At 54.3% G+C, this 16,560-nt stretch overlaps 2 protein-coding genes and 6 pseudogenes across 2 annotated transcripts, besides 8 other annotated features; all 8 read left to right on the top strand.

Annotated features, from left to right (window-relative positions):
• Positions 1–4,551: part of a sequence feature (areas not merged during assembly with more than two copies in the genome that could not be assigned to a particular haplotype) that runs on past the window's edge.
• Positions 265–436: a sequence feature (T-rich).
• On the top strand, positions 2,840–3,925 carry Tc00.1047053503827.50 (annotated as a pseudogene).
• Positions 4,114–4,449, top strand: Tc00.1047053503827.55 (annotated as a pseudogene).
• Positions 4,552–5,486: a sequence feature (heterozygous, non-Esmeraldo-like haplotype).
• Tc00.1047053503827.60 (mucin-associated surface protein (MASP), putative) lies at positions 4,720–5,832 on the top strand (the record flags this gene model as incomplete). The annotated part of the gene is made up of 1 exon (XM_807513.1): positions 4,720–5,832. The coding sequence occupies one exon, from the start codon at positions 4,720–4,722 to the stop codon at positions 5,830–5,832; it is 1,113 nt and encodes a 370-aa protein (XP_812606.1).
• Positions 5,487–11,121: a sequence feature (areas not merged during assembly with more than two copies in the genome that could not be assigned to a particular haplotype).
• On the top strand, positions 6,963–7,328 carry Tc00.1047053503827.71 (annotated as a pseudogene).
• On the top strand, positions 8,466–10,301 carry Tc00.1047053503827.80 (annotated as a pseudogene).
• Positions 10,685–11,431, top strand: Tc00.1047053503827.87 (annotated as a pseudogene).
• Positions 11,122–12,087: a sequence feature (heterozygous, Esmeraldo-like haplotype).
• Positions 12,088–12,517: a sequence feature (areas not merged during assembly with more than two copies in the genome that could not be assigned to a particular haplotype).
• Tc00.1047053503827.94 lies at positions 12,382–12,696 on the top strand (annotated as a pseudogene).
• Positions 12,518–13,342: a sequence feature (haploid, Esmeraldo-like haplotype).
• On the top strand, positions 12,937–15,810 carry Tc00.1047053503827.100 (trans-sialidase, putative; the record flags this gene model as incomplete). Its single annotated transcript, XM_807514.1, has 1 exon — positions 12,937–15,810. The coding sequence occupies one exon, from the start codon at positions 12,937–12,939 to the stop codon at positions 15,808–15,810; it is 2,874 nt and encodes a 957-aa protein (XP_812607.1).
• Positions 13,343–16,560: part of a sequence feature (areas not merged during assembly with more than two copies in the genome that could not be assigned to a particular haplotype) that runs on past the window's edge.

Below are 16,560 nucleotides of genomic sequence, written 5' to 3'. Positions count from 1 at the left end.
AGAGGTGTGTGTGCGGGCTGTGCGTGCCAGCACTCAGTCACGGGGGTTTGTGCGCTTTTTTGCTTTATAGCGTAATATGTAATAGAAACCAATGATCTACTTTTGCTTTATTTGCTTTCGCTGCCCTGCTGTGTGCTCCATGTTGCTGCTTCCTGTATCCACCACGTTGAACGCATCCCGGACACACTCACACCACGGAGACAACTGTTTGTGTGGACGCATGTTTTTCTGCTTGTGCATGCACACTGGGGGCTTTTGGTGAAGTTTTTTTTTGTGTGTTTTTAATTTTTTACTTTTCTTCTTTTTGCTGTTTTGTTATTAATTGTTTTACGTGTTTTTTTTCCATGTTTACTTGCTGCGGGGCCTTCTTTGTTTTCTTTCATTTTCTCAAGGTTTAATTTTCTTTATTTTTCCTGCTATTTTCCTTTTTTGTCTTGCCCCCCGCCATCCTTCTCTTTTTTGCCTTCGGGGGCAATCACTATGGACGTTTTTCTTTTCTACTCTTCCCTCTTCTAATTGTTTGTTGCTGCACTCTTCCTGCGAGGGGTGTCGTGTGTTTCCGCCCAACTGCTCCACTCGCACACCCACCGACACGCTCATGACGACGGCCCTGTGCGCCTCGCCTGCTGCACGCATGAGGAGGGGCCGCGACGAAGGGCGCGCTGAGGGAGCCGTGACGTGTGGGCGTGCGACGAGGGCCTGTGGGGCGGAGCACACATTTCTTCCCTCTTGTTTTGTTTTCTTTGCGGCGAGGGCGGGCAGACACCCGCAGCGCCACACACACAGCCACACCCTGCCGCCGTGTTTTTCTTTAAGGATTTGTTTTGCTTTGCGTGTTTATTTCATGCGGTGGCGCACCCTTCGGTGTCGGCCTCGTGGGCATTTCTCTCCCCTCCGATGATTTCTTTTTCTTTTGCTGCGCTCACTCTCCCGATGGAGTGACGCGACTCCCGTCATGTCTGCGTGCTTCTCTCAGTCCCCACACACACGAGTGACTGTGCTCTGCGGGCCGCACTCACGCGCCGATGAGAGGGCTGAGGGGAGCAGCAACACGCAGATGGCCCATGAAATATAAACGATGTGCGGACACGTGGAGGGTCGGACGGTTGAAGCACACGCAACCATCTTTTTAATTTTCTTTTGCGGGCAAAATACATACAGACAGTTTGGTGTGGCCACACGGCAGCCAGGCGATCTTTTTCTTGTTTTCAAAATTGTGTGGAGCAGTAATGGACGATTTCTTTTCATTTATAATTATTTTGTGTGATGGGGTTTACATAAGACGAAGGGGGACGTTTTTTTGTTTTCAATAAATATTGTGTGAATTGCCGCTGCTTGGGCTGCAGTGCAGTCATGAGTTTGAGCGGTCTTCTTGTTGTTGTTGCTTCCGTTATGCGTCTCCGCTGTACATCTTTGTGCGTCCCTCCACATACTCTGCTCCCTCTTTTCTACTTCATTGCTTTGTGTTTCTGCAGGCACACACAACCACACACACAAGATGCACATTGCAGTGGATTTGGATGCGCCTTTTGTAGTGCATGCTGGCAGTTGCGTGTGGCGGCTGTTGTCTTCTTCCGTGGCCATGAGCAGGGAGGAGAGAGGGAGCGCACCCCGAGACTATTTTCCTGCGGGTGTGATGCACCACGTGTGACTGCGCTGAGTTGGGCTCCGTGTCCCATTGATGGCGGGATGGCAGGAAATTTTTGTGCCGCGTCATGGATGGATGAGGGTTCGCTTGCTCCGTGTGCGTTGTGTGGTGGCCGCGGGTTTTGCCATTTCCCTGGGGCTGCGGGAATGAGCTGGGGGAGATGGTGGTGGATGTCTTCTCCTCCTGCATGGTGGGTGGCTGCTGGCGTTGTGTGCCTTCCTTGCGTGGATGCCGTCTCGTGGTGTGTGGACTGTGCGGCTGGGCCTGCTGCCCTCTCCTCATGTTGTCTGCGCTCTCTCGCTGTATCCGCTGTGCCCCGTCCCTCTCCCTCTCGTTCCATTCCTTTCCTTCTGTCTCACCGATCAGCTGACTGACACCAGCGACTCCACTACGGGTGATGATGACTGCGATGGTGACGGTGCGGCGCCGTGCTGGTCCTTGCGCTCTTGTGCTGCTGCCCGTGTGCGTGACGGCGACTGGGAGCCCGGGTCTCCTTTCCTGTGGGTGTGGTCTGCCGGTGAATGTGTCGTGTGCTCCGAGTGACGGCAGCCTGAGCTGTCGCGTGTGTGTGTGTGGGCGTGGAAGAAGTGTTCTGCTGCCAGTGCTGAGGCTCAGGATGAGAATTATAATTTCAGTGGCTTTGATGTGCGCATGCATGGCAGGAATGGTGAGCTGGGTGCTGTGTGCCATGTGGCCAATGCGGTGCACACATGTAGCAACTGTGCTGCCAGCTGTGCAACGAAAGAGGAAGGGGCCACCGTTGCCTTCACGATGAATGTGACGACACATAAATACGCCGGCCCTTATGAATTGTGGTGGCGTCAAATTTCCCCCGATGGAACCATCCATTCGCCTGCACGGAGCAGCGATGCTGACCGGACGGGCATCTGTCGGTTGCCGCCACCCCGTGAAGGGAAGGACGACACAAAATCTGGCGAGACAACTGCGCCGCAAGTGAATGCTGAGCCGTCACGTCAGAGCGAGGATTGGCGACAGTCTGCGGCGGCTGACGGACCCAACACCGTTGATCCGAGTCCCGCATCCAACACGGCGACCAACACGTCCGAGACGAGGCCTGAGTTTGCCTTTGTTCGGAACACAAAAGTGACTCCGACACCACCTGGAAGAAGGCCCACGCCTGTCACCGAGCCGAAGGGGATCCTGTTGATGATGCGATGATTGGTTTAATAAATGTTGGGTTACTGCAGGGAGTCGATCTATTTGTGCCGCAGACGACGCTGTGCAGCCGAAGGATGGGATTGTTCCAGTTACGACGAGGGATTCAATTGCTTCACCCTCTCTCGTCAGTGCTGATGGAGTAATTGGTGCTTTCGCCGAGGGTCACATGGATGCCGAATATCAAGGTGGTCAATTAAGTAAGCCCTTTTCTTCTGCTTTTGTTGCGGGGTACATCGACTCTGAGTGGAATTGGTCCACTGCTGTTGGCGAGGTCAATAAAAGGATACATGGAGGGCACACACTGTGGTTGGTGCAGCGGAGGGAGAGGAGAGTTTGGATGCTGTGCTCCGCCGCACAACAATCACGAAGGGCCACGGAGTTTTTCCTCCTGCGGGAGGCTCTGATGCGTCCTACGAAGGTGGGTGTTGGAGAGAGGACGGCTTGGAGCCGAAACTGTTTGTGGGTGATGTCACGAATCCCACGGGTGGCAAGCGGAGTGGACGGATCGAATGGGGCGACCCCAAACCACTCCCGAAACTGATCTCTTCTGCTTCTCACGAAGGTGACTGGACGGAGTTCATTGCTTCTGGTGGCGCAGGTGTTGTGATGGAGGATGGCACGCTTGTGTTTCCTCTGATGGCGAAGAAAATGAAGTTGACGTTTGCTCCATGATCATTTGCTCGACGGACAGCGACAGTGCCCGGGCGCTCTCTGAGGACATTTCCCCTGCGGAATGCCTTATCCCCGCGTCACCGAGTGGGAGGGATCACTTCACATGATTATCGACTGCGAGAGTGGCGAGAGGGTGTAGGCGTCGCGTGACATGGGGACAGCGTGGGCGGAGGCCATCGGGACACTCTCAGCCGTGTGGGCCAACGCACGATCGGAAGTCTCTCAGAAGGAAAGCCTGTGTGTGGATGCCCTCATCACCGCGACCATTGAGGAAGGGAAGGAAGGTCATTCTGTACACTCAGAGAGGGCATGCCTCGGGGAAGAAAAGGACCACTGCGCTCTGCCTTTGGGTCACGGACACCAACCGCACGTTTTCTGTTGGACCGGTTGCCGTGGACAATGCTTCAAAGTGGAAGACAGAACTGAAGGACTGCGGTATGTAATTCTATTTGCCTTGTCCCTCTTGTTGCTGCCGTTTGTGTGCGGGTGAGTGAATGGAAGGAGTGGAGATGTGCGAGGGAGTGAGGGTGGCCGTTGTTTTCGTACATTTGTGTTTTCCACACACGCGGCACCTCTCGGCAGCCTCTTGCAGCACCAGGACGTGGACTGAGAGGATGTGAGGTGTGCTCCAACTACAAGGACAACGAGATGCAGTGCATGACGGCCAACCTGATTCGCGGGTGGTTGCAGTGCATGGGGCACGTGCGCCATTACGCGTTGTGCGTTGTGCTCATGATTGGGGCGAAGTGGCGGCACGACATTGTGGCGCTGTGTGTGTTGTGCGCGGCGGTGGCATGCCGGCGATTGTGAGGGACGTGGAGGACACGGAGCTGCTTGACTGGGGGAGGAGGTGGCGTACGTTGCGGCGCGGTGGGAGCGCATGGCGGCTGCGTGTGCTGGGAAGCCCGACGATCCCGAGGCCTGTGCTGGAGGGGCGCGTGCTGGAGTGAGCGTGGCGTGCCTGTGAGGGTCTGAAGAGAGAGAATAACAGTAATAGTGACATTGTGAGTATGAGGAACGGTGCACGGACGGGGATAAATTCTTTTTTGTTGTTTTTGGATTGCTGTTGCACCGCGACCAACTAATTGTTGTTGTGGTGCGTGACTCTCATTGCTGGATGGGACGGTGCTTGGTTGTGTGACGTGTCTCTCCTTTTGCCTTCTCTCTGCGTTGACGTGTTGTTAGTTTGTGCTGAAGGCTGCACGCAAGTGACAGGAGTGATGGCGATGGTGATGGCTGGCCGTGTGCTGCTGGTGTGTGCCCTCTGCGTGCTGTGGTGCGGTGCTGCGGAGGTGTCGGTGACCGATGGTGACGTTGTTGCTGGCGGTCCCGTAGCTCTTGGCGATCCTGGTGTCGGTGGGCAATCTCCTCTTGTAAATAAGGGTGATGGTGGCAGTGGAGGTTCAAAGGGTGATAGTTCTCATGAAAGTAAAAGTGAATCGTTGGTTGCTGCTTCGGGAGAAGAATCACCAGCTCTCCTTCTTGATGAGGATGAAGGTAGAAATCCCGCTGAGGAACATTTACGCGTGGAAAAAGAGGACTCCAAAGGAAAACAGGAAGAGTCACAATCACCGCCTCAAGGTGCATCGCCGACTGAAGTGAATCCAGAAGAAGCACTTGATTCCCTTCCGCAAGAACGGTCACTCGATGCACCAGAAAAAGGAGTTATCACTAATGGTGGTGGCGGTGGAACTGCGAACGGGGTAAAAGACGATACCGACCAGAATGCCGGGTTGTCCCCTAACAACAGCGATCCCACGGCATTGGTAGAACCAGAAGTCAAACAAGTAGTAACACCACAACCAATAACAACTGGGCCATCACCAGCGATGACCGTTTCAGCAGAAGAAACAAACCCAACAGCATCCACAGGCCCGCAGCATGCAACCGAGACAACAAGCACGACGTCACCGTCGCACAGTAAAAAGGTGCCTGAAGCAACGGAAAAAACTTCAGGAAATGTTGAGCCAAACCAACAGAGAGAAGAAACAGACCAACCGGATTCCATGAATAATGGAACTACAAGTCATCCGGCGGAAACAGCAGCATCATCCACAATTGGCAGTGATGGAGCCCAGAACAAGGAGGGCAAGGTTGATAACGGTATTCAAAGGCCTGACAGAAAAGAACCACAAGACGGTCTTGAAGATAGAAATACCGACGATGCTTCCACAGCAAGTGAGACAGAACCAAAATCAGCAAAAACAGACATTACCCAAAAGAATGCTACATCTAAGTCTGGCGACAGTGACGGCAGCACCGCAGTCTCCCACACCACCTCCCCTCTTTTGCTTCTTGTTTTTGCTTGTGCGGCTGCGGTGGTGGCCGCGTGAGAGTGAGGGAGAGAGAGCCGTGCACCGCCCGCACACACACTCGTCCTTCACTCACTCTCTGTGTGTGTGTCCCCTTGCATGGACTCTCGCCCTCACCTCACCCCACGAGGCACACAATAATGTGCCCATTGTATATATGCATGCACACCCATGCAGGCCCGTTGGTGCTCTCTTTTGCACGACACGCACCGCTGCCGTCCTGCCTGGCTGCATGGGCGGAGCACCGTAACTGTTTCTGTTTTGTTTTTATTGCATTGAGTGGGCGACCTCTCTCTCTCTCCCTCTGTGTGTGTGTTTTGCTTTACGGGAGCAATGAGAGTGTGTGTGCGCTGGTCGTCCCACGCTTCGGCTTTTTTGTTTTGTTTTTCATTGTGTTGTGTTTGAGTGCACCCATTCCATACTTTCATTGTTTGGTTTTCTTCTTAAAGTGCGGATGGCTGAATTTTCCCTTTTGTATTCTCCTGTTCTTTGTTTCTTCCCACGCAACCGGCCCTTGTTGCTTCAGCGAGCCAAGAAATATTTGCCTAACACCCACATCAATGGCTTACTTGCTCTACACCCCACATTAGTTTGAGACGCTGCTGCATGTGATGGTGCTTATGGTGTGATTGCCAGCGGGTGCTTTGCTGTCACTTTGACGTACCCTCGATTTGTTGAATATGTTATGCGTGCCGACAGCACGAATTGGATCCGCGTTGTTGTGAGGGACGCACCCTTTTTGAGCAGTTGGTGCGCTGCAGCCATACACCGTCATTGGGATGGATGGATGCCCATCCGCATCAACGTATCCACAAGGGACCTGGATGCTACCGGGAAGTATTGGATCTCAGAGAGGCACTACGCTATGAATTCGTCGAATGACAATCGCCACTGTGAGGATGACGTTGTATCCTCTGCGCACGGGATCATTCTCGAGAATGAAGTTGTCCCTTCTGCTGTCAACCGCATGCGGATCGTCTGCTCGTGCAGCCACTGGAGGGTCCTTTGATTTTGCCCCCATTTGCCACGGGCAGTGTTTGCATTCGGTTCACGGTGCGTGCTGGGCATTGTTTCATCTGTGTTGCCAATGCTGACATGGTGCTGTGTGTGGCAGAGCGCTGTCGGTGGTGGTGCACTCGACGACTGCCGCGATGGCTGCGAGGAGCACCACGACAGCGACGACATTGATGGCATGGAGCTGCAGGATGGCGATGGGGACGGGAGGACGCTGGAGTCGCACTGGTCGCAGCGCCACGCGAAGGATGAGTGGATGGCACCGATTGGTTGTGCCGGCTGCCGCACGGAGCTGACGCTGGCCGCATTGGCTGAACTGGGCTGCATGAGGGTGAACTGGGATATGGCGGAGCCGATGCGCTGATGAAGGAATTCGTGCTGTGCGCTGCTGCAGAGGAAGCGCTCCGCACCGAACATGAGTGAATATCCCCAGATGTTCTGAAAAGCGGGAGTTCATGCCAGACGCTGCACGTTGGATCGGTATTTCAGTGGCTGGTGTGTAGGCGGAGTATCCATGAAGGGTCAGCAAAACGCCCGATGGACAGTTTTCCAATCACTGATCCCGCACTGGATGTGAGGGATGCTGCCGCTGTTATTTGGAGGGGAGAATATTTGTCTGCGATGCCTGGGGACAAGCCCTCTTCGTGGTGTCTGGACACGCTTCCAACCAACACGACGGATGCGAGGGACCCGGAAGAAACATACATCTCGGTGCTGTCATGCATGCGGCATTGCGGTGTCTCGGCATGCGGGTGCGTCTGAGAGTGACTGAAGAGGGTAACGCCCGTTGTGCCCCATGCACGGCCGAGGCGATGATTACGTGGGTTGCTCCGCCCTACGACGAGGGAAAAGCTATTTTCCGTGGCCACACGCAGGTGTGCACGATATCTGCCACCAGCGGCAGCCTGCTTCCAGTGGTTCCGTGGGATGGCGAGGAGAGAGGGTGTGTGGAGCAGGACGGTTTCACCGGCATCTAATGAACAAGGATTGCTAGGGGCATCCGTCCCCTATCCAGAGAGCATTGGGACCGGTCGCGGCACACCACCGAAGGATGTGGGCACGGCTGCTCCCCAGAAGCATCCGTCGCCAGAGAGAAGGAATTCGTCCGGGATGCCCTGACAGACCGCGAGAATCTTCTCTCGGCGGCAGGGATCGAAGCAGCGAGACGGAAGGCAAGCAGGCCTCGCCTCCGAATCCCGGTGATGAGACAGCTGCTGCTTGTCCCTGTCCGCTGCTTCTTCTGCTTGCCTCTGCCGCCGTGCCAACACTCCATCGAGTTGCGGTGTGGTCGGCGTTGCGCTGCGAGGCGACTGCGCTTCCTCCTGCGCGGCCTGCACCCAGCACTGGAAGCCCAATAGAAAAACATCCATTTCAATGGATGTCGTTCTCCATATGCATGTGCTGTGCCCACTCCGTTTGACTTTGTGTTTGGAATTGGTGGTACTTCCTATGCACACTGCTCCTTTCGTGTTGGTCGCCGATGTTGGGCCACCGGATGGTATTATGGCTTTGCTTGTGTGTTTGTTAGATTTTCTGAGACGCACATACATACACAAAAAGCGGTGCGAGTGAAATGTGCACACACAAGACACACACGCATATCGAAGCACATTGTCTGTGTGACTTGTGCTTGACATATTATGCGAGGCGGGTTGGTGCGGTAAAGGCCGACGGAAGAAGGGAAGCCGCGTGAGTCCAGCAATGGTGTTCGTGGTTGTGCGCGGGATCATGTGTTCCATCAGATGCTCGACGCCGTTCATGGATCGTTTAAAGTTTTTTTCTGCGATGCCCATGCTGCGGCTGTGCTGAGCTGCTCACTGCGTCTCCATGATCTCATGGAGCACGGCGTGACGCTGCTCGAGGACCCCATGACGCCGCGGCAGCCGATTATGAGTGGCCCTGCACCCTACTTTTTTGCCGTGGAGGATGCGTCTGTGAGCCGCGTGGCTGAGGATTGGATGGCAACGGTCCCGCACAGGGATTCACACATCTTTTCGCTGGGGTACACCCCGCATCGCAGTCCTCAGCAACTCGAGTGGGCTCGGATAGCGCCGAAGGCGATGCGTTTGAAGGACATTATGTTAGACTTTGCCGCCCCTGAGGTGCTGGTGTTCCACCCAAATGTGCCGAACGAGTTCTTTCAGCTGCTGTCGCCACTGTCGCCTCCGAATTGAGAGTCCGTTTTGGATGTTGCGGCGTCACGTCTTGTGGCGGCTATTCACGCCATGAACAACAGTGTGCCCGTCATTCGCTACCAAAGCAGAAGCAGCATCTGCCATGGGCTTGTCAGAACCTTTTTGATGGCTCGCCAGGCAATACCACGACGAGCCGGATTTTGCTTAGGGACGCCGACAGCCGCGGCAACTCGGTGCGGATCACCGTTGATTGGGGCTGTGTCACGGTGACGCCGCTGATGCACCAACGCACATGTCGGTGTCTGCTTGATGACCTGATGCCGCTGGAGAATAACTTGTATTAGCAGACCTGTAGGAATTGTCTGGCTGAGGACTCGAAGCGGCAGTAATTGATGGGGAAGATGTGTACCGGTGCTCCTACCGTCATTGTTTTCTCGCGCATTGCGTGGAGGAGCTTTCGGTGGCGCTGAAAAAACTCCACGCTTATCACCCGGGATTGGCGCATGGCGTTGAGCCGAAGGCCAAGCTTGCGGAGTTGGGGAGTTCGGTGCGGGCTCCGCCGGAGCTTCGGGTGAGGCAAACCAGACTATCGCTGCACATCGATATTTGCGCGAGGCTTGTGGCACAGTACCGGGAGAAGCGACTGGCGGAGGTGCGAGGTGGAAAAAGACATCGTCGTTGGGCACCAACCCTTCAGGAAAAACCTGGATGGCGTGCGGCACCTGACGAGGGATGCGGCGATGCCCCGGCCAGTGCGTCTGCGTCTTCTGTTGCTTGTGACTGCGAGCAGCACCGACGAGTTGACGGAGGCCAAGAAGCAGCATCTGATCCGAGACGGTAGACTGACACCGGAAGCCTATTTGTTTGCGAACCTTGAGCATGTGACGAGGAGGGCCGGGAGCGTGCAGCAATACAGCACGGCGTCGGCGCAGGGCGGACGGAGCACGAGTGCCTCTGCGAGCAACGCCGCGACGGACGAGGATCCGCTTCTGAAACAGGCCTGTATGATGATGGAGACGGGCAGGAATAGGACGCTGCGGGTTGGGCTTTCGTTGTCATCGGTGCAGCGCGATCATGTGATAGGGCCAAATGGCGAGAGTGGTGGCCATAACAGTGGAGCAGCAGGAAAAAACGCCGGGCCATTTCAAGGGTGTGGTGGCAAAGAGAAGAATCATCCTGATCTGGGTGGCGGTGGTGGGACGATTGCCCTCACAACTTCTCAGCGCATAGTGCTGCTTGTTTTGGGTGGTTTGGCCTGCAGCGAGAGGCGCTCGGTCCATGAGATATCCAAAAGGTATGGCCGTGGGGTGTTTATTGGGGAGCCTCGCTGCCGCGTCCTGAGGTGTGTTTGTGCAGGGAATTGGCATCCTACGGCACTGTGACTCACTGGCGAGACACGCACAGGAACGCATCGAGAGCCAAAGAGTGGGAAATACACAAACACACACGATTGCGGGTGTCTGTGGGAATTGTGTGCGCTTCTTCCTGCATTCAGTTCCTCTCCAAGAAGTGTTCCATACGATACGCGTGTGTGTGTTTCAACGGCTGCGCTGCTTGCCTTTTGCTTTTGTTTTCTTGTGTGTGCGGTTGCAAGTCGTTTCTCTGCCACTAAGAAGGCGGTTAAAAAAGGAAGGACATTTGTGGGGCATGCACCCACGGCTTCAGTGTTCATCCACTGATGCTGACTTTTTTCGCCGGGGCATTTGTGCACGCTTTTCTCTCCAATGTTTATTTTTTTTTTTTTTTGCAGAGGAGGCAACGGGTGGGCATTCGTGGGTGCTGCGGCGGGCTTTTGTTGCCCTTGCCGGGACGCGCTTAACGGCGGCAGCTCCATGACTTTTTGCACAAAAGGAATGGGACTTTCTTCGGATCCTCACCTCAGGCGCATGCCGTGGACGGCCGAAAAGGAGTGTGTGCCCGGTGTTGTTCATGGCTCCGAGGGAAAGATGGTGTTGGATGGTGCACGACGAGTGGATGTGGATCGCGTTGACCGTGCATCGCAGGTGTATCCGCTGGAGGCATTGCGGACGGCCGTCGCCACATGTGAGTACAATACATTTAGAGAAAGAACATTTTTAATTGGCTTCTCAGGCGGAATCCAATGTACTCAGGCAATGGGTTTACCGCCAGGAGTGGCAGGAGGAGACGCACGACGAGAACGCCACTCGCACCGTCATTCATTTCCGTCGCCGCTAAAACACGACGCAGCCCGCGCCAATACGCCTTGCGGATGTTTTGGGTGGCATGCACTGTTCTGTTTGCCGCCACTGTTCCCCATTCCCGAGCGTCGGTGCAGACGTCCCTGTCGATGCAAGTTCCTGTGGCTTTCGGACACATCCATTGATTGATGCGGCCGACACCCCAGCCCATTGCTGGTGCTTCTTGCATGACTGCTGCACCGCCCCAGCAGCTGGTGCAGTGGGAATGGGGACGAGAACACAGCAGACCAGGTTCAATCAGATGGTGCTGGCAGCCCTGTCAGCGTCTCGCCGACCCCAGCGACCCACCCACACCACCAGCGAGCACAAAAATCGACGGGACAGGGAAGGCATCAACGGAGTGTCAGGACACCAGTTGTCTTTTAACATCACTCCTAGTCAACCAACCGTAGGAATTCACAACAACATCATTCACCAACAATGAAAAAGGAACAACGACCACCGCCGACAGCGACAGTAGCACCGCGGTCTTCTACACACCACCTCCCATTTTTTGCATCTTATTGTTGTTGCGTGTGCGGCTGCTGCTGCGGTGGTGGCCGCGTGAGAGTGAGGGAGAGAGCCGTGCACCGCCCGCACACACACTCGTCCTTCTCTCTCTCTGTGTGTGTGTCCCCTTGCATGGACTCTCGCCCTCACCTCACCCCACGAGGCACACACAATAATGTGCCCATTGTATATATGTATGCACACCCATGCAGGCCCGTTGGTGCTCTCTTTTGCACGACACGCACCGCTGCCGTCCTGCCTGGCTGCATGGGCGGAGCACCGTAACTGTTTCTGTTTTGTTTTATTGCATTGAGTGGGCGACCTCTCTCTCTCTCCCTGTGTGTGTGTGTTTTGCTTTACGGGAGCAATGAGAGTGTGTGCGCTGGTCGTCCCACGCTTCGGCTTTTTGTTTTGTTTTCCTTTTTGATTTTGTGGTTGAGTGCACCCATTCCGCGGGCTGCGTACGTGTGTGTGTGATGATATGAGTAATTTGCGTGTGTGCTATCTGCCTCTCTCTGCCGTTGCTTTTTTTGACTCTCTTGTGGCATACAGCTGCTCTGCAAGTATAGGCGCTGCCAAATACATTCAAATACACACACCATGCTGCACATGCCGTGTTTAAACGCTGAGAATGCACGCACAGGATTTTATCTGCGGATGGCGATGGAGGGATGACGGGAGAACGTGATTTGTTTTGTTTCTGTGCTAAGGGCATGATTATCTTGACGTGTAGCAGTTGACTAATGTGGTGTGGCATTGAGGGTGTCTGGGAGGAGTGCAGATTCACACCCGGCAGCTGAACGTGCCGACGTGTTCCTCCCGCTGTACATGCACCCACGAAGGATTCTGCGGCTGTGCGGGGCGATGTGCGATGGATGGTGCGGGGAGAGACAACAGTAAAACGACTGGCGGCAGCATGTGTGGGCGTAGCTCGGTGTGTGCTGACGCGTGGCAGAAGCACCTGCCGTGGCTTTTACTGCTGGTGGCAACAGTCGCTGTGTGTTATCGGTGCACTGTTATTCCTTCTCGTTCCGTGTGCCTGTGTGCGTGAGTTGTTGTTGTTGTTGGGAGCGACTGCGGTGGAGATGATGGTGCCACTCACTGTGGAGGGGCGGCGGTGTTCACTGTTTCACTTCCTTTTCCTCTTTTTTCTTTCTCACACACAAAGAAGGAAAGGAAGCAAGGCTAAACGCTAATCGCTACTGTGAAATTCGAAGGCTCTGAAAGGACCAACAGCACGCACACACCGCCCACACAAACATATTAATATGCTCTCACGTGTTGCTGCAGTGAAAGCACCCCGCACACACAACCGTCGCGGCGTGACCGGATCCAGCGGAGGGAGGAGGGAAGGAAGAGAGAGTGAGCGGCAGAGACCCAACATGTCCCGGCATCTCTTCTACTCTGCGGTGGCCCTTCTCATTGTTGTGATGATGTGCTGCAACGCTGGTGGTGCTGCTGAAGCTGCTGGGCAGTCTCCTGAACCAAAGTTTGAATGGAAGGACGTCAAGGATGAGGAGGGTGTTACTGTGGAGTCGTTGGGTGCTCCCGGCCTTTTAAAAGCGGGGAGTGACGTATTTGCCGTTGTCGAGGCGCAGTGCAAGGATGGCGGTGAAAAAGTATTTACTGGAATTGCCTCGGAGCTCCTGACATTGAGTGATGAAGAATCAAAAGAATTGGTTACAAATGCAGTAAAGACACAAGTACTGGAGGAATGTGCATTTGATGAGAAAAGCGCCTGCCATATAGCGGGTCAGGATGATTCCAAAACCCAGACGAGAGTACTTTTGAGCCGACCAACAACAGTTGTTAAGGGAAGTGATATTTACATGCTTGCTGGGAATTACAGTTGGACACTTGCCGCTGGTGTTCAGGGAGCTGATGGAGGTTACTGGGGACTCGTGCTGGTGAAAGGGAACGTCAGTAAAGAAGAAAGTCAAAAAAGAATCTTTTGGAATGATACTTACGCTATCCCGTGGAATTATAACAAACAACACAAATCCTTGGCGCGGCTGGTTGGCAGTGGTGGATCGGGTGTTAAGATGGGGGACGGTACGCTTGTGTTCCCAGTGGAAGGCACGAGGAAAAAGACGACGAACCAGGTTGGCACTGAAGAGGATGAAAAGACCGTTTCGCTGATCATCCACTCCTTGAAGGATGCTAAGAGTTGGAAGCTGTCGAAGGGGATGTCTGACGGTGGCTGCAGTGATCCCTCCGTCGTGGAGTGGAAGGACAAAAAACTCATGATGATGACTGCGTGTGATGATGGCCGCCGCAGGGTGTACGAGTCCGGTGACAAGGGGGAGTCGTGGACGGAGGCACTCGGGACACTCTCGCGCGTGTGGGTCAACAAACACGAAAAAGTGAAGGCCGTTAGGAGCGGGTTCATCACAGCGAAGATTGACAGTGATGAAAATAACAGAAATGTGATGCTCGTTACTCTGCCGGTGTATTCCGAGGTGACTGAGAAAGGAGGCAATGTGAAAAAGGGCGAACTCCATCTTTGGCTGACGGACAATACGCACATTGTTGATATTGGGCCGGTATCCGATGATGACGCTGCCGCCAGCTCCCTGTTGTACAAAAGTGGTAAAGGTGGAGATAATAAGGATGAGTTGATTGCACTGTACGAGAAGAAGAAGGTCGACGCGGATAAAACATCACACAGTCTTTGGTCTGTGCTTCTGACTGCGCAGCTGCAGCGTGTGAAGGAGGTTCTGGCGACGTGGAAGAAAGTGGACGAAACTGTCTCCAAACTGTGCCTCTCAAGTGCTGAGGAGGATGGCTCACCTGAAAATGCCTGCAGCCCTACTGTTAAGATCACGGATGGGCTGGTTGGCTTTTTGTCCGGCAACTTCTCTGGTAACACATGGAGGGACGAGTACCTCGGGGTGAACGCCACAGTGAAGAAGAAAGATGATGGGGAGGCAGGGGCAACAAAGACTTCCGATGGTGTGAAGTTCCAGGGAGCGTGGGCGGAGTGGCCTGTTGGCGCGCAGGGGGAGAATCAGCTGTACCACTTTGCGAACTACAACTTCACTCTTGTGGCGACGGTGTCCATTGACGGTGAGCCGCAGGAGGGTTCTCCCATTTCTTTGATGGGTGTGAAGTGGATTGACGATAAGAATCCCGTACTTTTTGGACTGTCGTACGACAGAGAAAAGAAGTGGCAGCTGCTGTGCGGTGGCGGAACGAACACTGAGGATCAAAGCCGCACTTTGGCGACGGAGGCAGCACACCACGTGGTAATTTTGTTACGGAACGGCACCCAAGGCTCCGCGTACGTCAATGGTCAGCGCGTATTGGGAGATGCACAATGTGATTTGAAAAATACGAAAGATAAAAAGATCTCCCACTTCTACATTGGAGGGGATGGAAGTGCAAAAGCCGATTCAGATGTCCAAGACGTGTCTGTGACGGTGACGAACGTCCTGCTGTACAACCGTCCTTTGAATGACAGTGAGATTACTGCGCTTAACAAAAAACTTTCTATTCCAAAAGCAAAAGATGCAAAAACAATGAAGGTTACTGCACCAGAGGCAAGTAAACAAGCTACGACGGAAGCCGGAACTCCGTCTATTCTTGGTGGGCAACAACAGACTGAACAGGATCCGTTGAAGAAAAGTGAAAATGCGGGGAGTGGCGTTTTATCCACGTCAGCGGTGTCCATTGCTACGACTTCCCCAGCAGCCAAAGAATCCGAAAAACAGTCAGCATCGGGAACATCTCCCAGTGGAAACAAAAATGTGGATGTTCATTCTTCGTCCGAGGGAGTTCAAACGGTGGATGCCGAAGCTGGAGACACGGTGCAAGGAGATGGAACACAACAACCGTCAGTGGGCACTCCCGCCACAGCAGATACAAATGCCCCTACCGCTGAAACCATGGCGCCAGATGGAGCCGCCGTGACACCTGAGGCGGGAGGGCACACTGGTGAGAATGGGGAGAGAGTGGGAGGGACGGATGGTCAGAAACGGGAGGACATCCATGCACAGGACAAGGAAGTAAAGGCTGCGGCACTCAGCAGCAGCCTCGGAAATGTGTCGCAGGGGAATAACAGCGATACCGGCACCATGCGTGAGAGCGGAATGCTGCCATCGCTGTTTCTTCTGTTGGGACTGTGGGTGTTTGCGGCTCTGTGAGGAATGACTGGCTGCCGCGTGGGACACTTGCGACCTCCCTGCAGAGAAATACACGGTAATTAATTTATCTTCTTTAATAACTTTTATTTACTTTTTCCCTGTTTGCTTTTTTTTATTTTCCTTTTGGGGCAATCACTATGGACGTTTTTTTTCTTTTTTACTCTTCCTTCTTTAAATTGTTTCTTCTGCACTCTTCCTGCGAGGGGTGCCGTGTGTTTCCCGCCCAACTGCTCCACTCGCACACCCACCGACACGCTCATGACGACGGCCCTGTGCGCCTCGCCTGCTGCACGCATGAGGAGGGGCCGCGACGAACGGCGCGCTGAGGGAGCCGTGACGTGTGGGCGTGCGACGAGGGCCTGTGGGGCGGCGCACACATTTCTTCCATCTTGTTTTGTTTCTTTGCGGCCAGGGCGGGCAGACACCCGCAGCGCCACACACACAGCCACACCCTGCCGCCGTGTTTTTCTTTAAGGATTTGTTTTGCTTTGCGTGTTTATTTCATGCGGTGGCGCACCCTTCAGTGTCGGCCTCGTGAGCATTTCTCTCCCCTCCGATGATTTCTTTTTCTTTTGCTGCGCTCACTCCCCGATGGAGTGACGCGACTGCCGTCATGTCTGCGTGCTTCTCTCAGTCCCCACACACGAGTGACTGTGCTCTGCGGGCCGCACTCACGCGCCGATGAAAGGGCTGAGGGGAGCAGCAACACGCAGATGACGCCGTGAAATATAAACGAAGTGCGGACACATG

This window comes from Trypanosoma cruzi, genomic scaffold (assembly GCF_000209065.1).
Source record: "Trypanosoma cruzi strain CL Brener 1047053516963 genomic scaffold, whole genome shotgun sequence".
In the NCBI taxonomy this organism is placed as follows: Eukaryota; Euglenozoa; class Kinetoplastea; order Trypanosomatida; family Trypanosomatidae; genus Trypanosoma; species Trypanosoma cruzi.
Note: the sequence above shows the minus strand (reverse complement) of the source record. Positions and strands in the feature narration are given on the sequence as shown.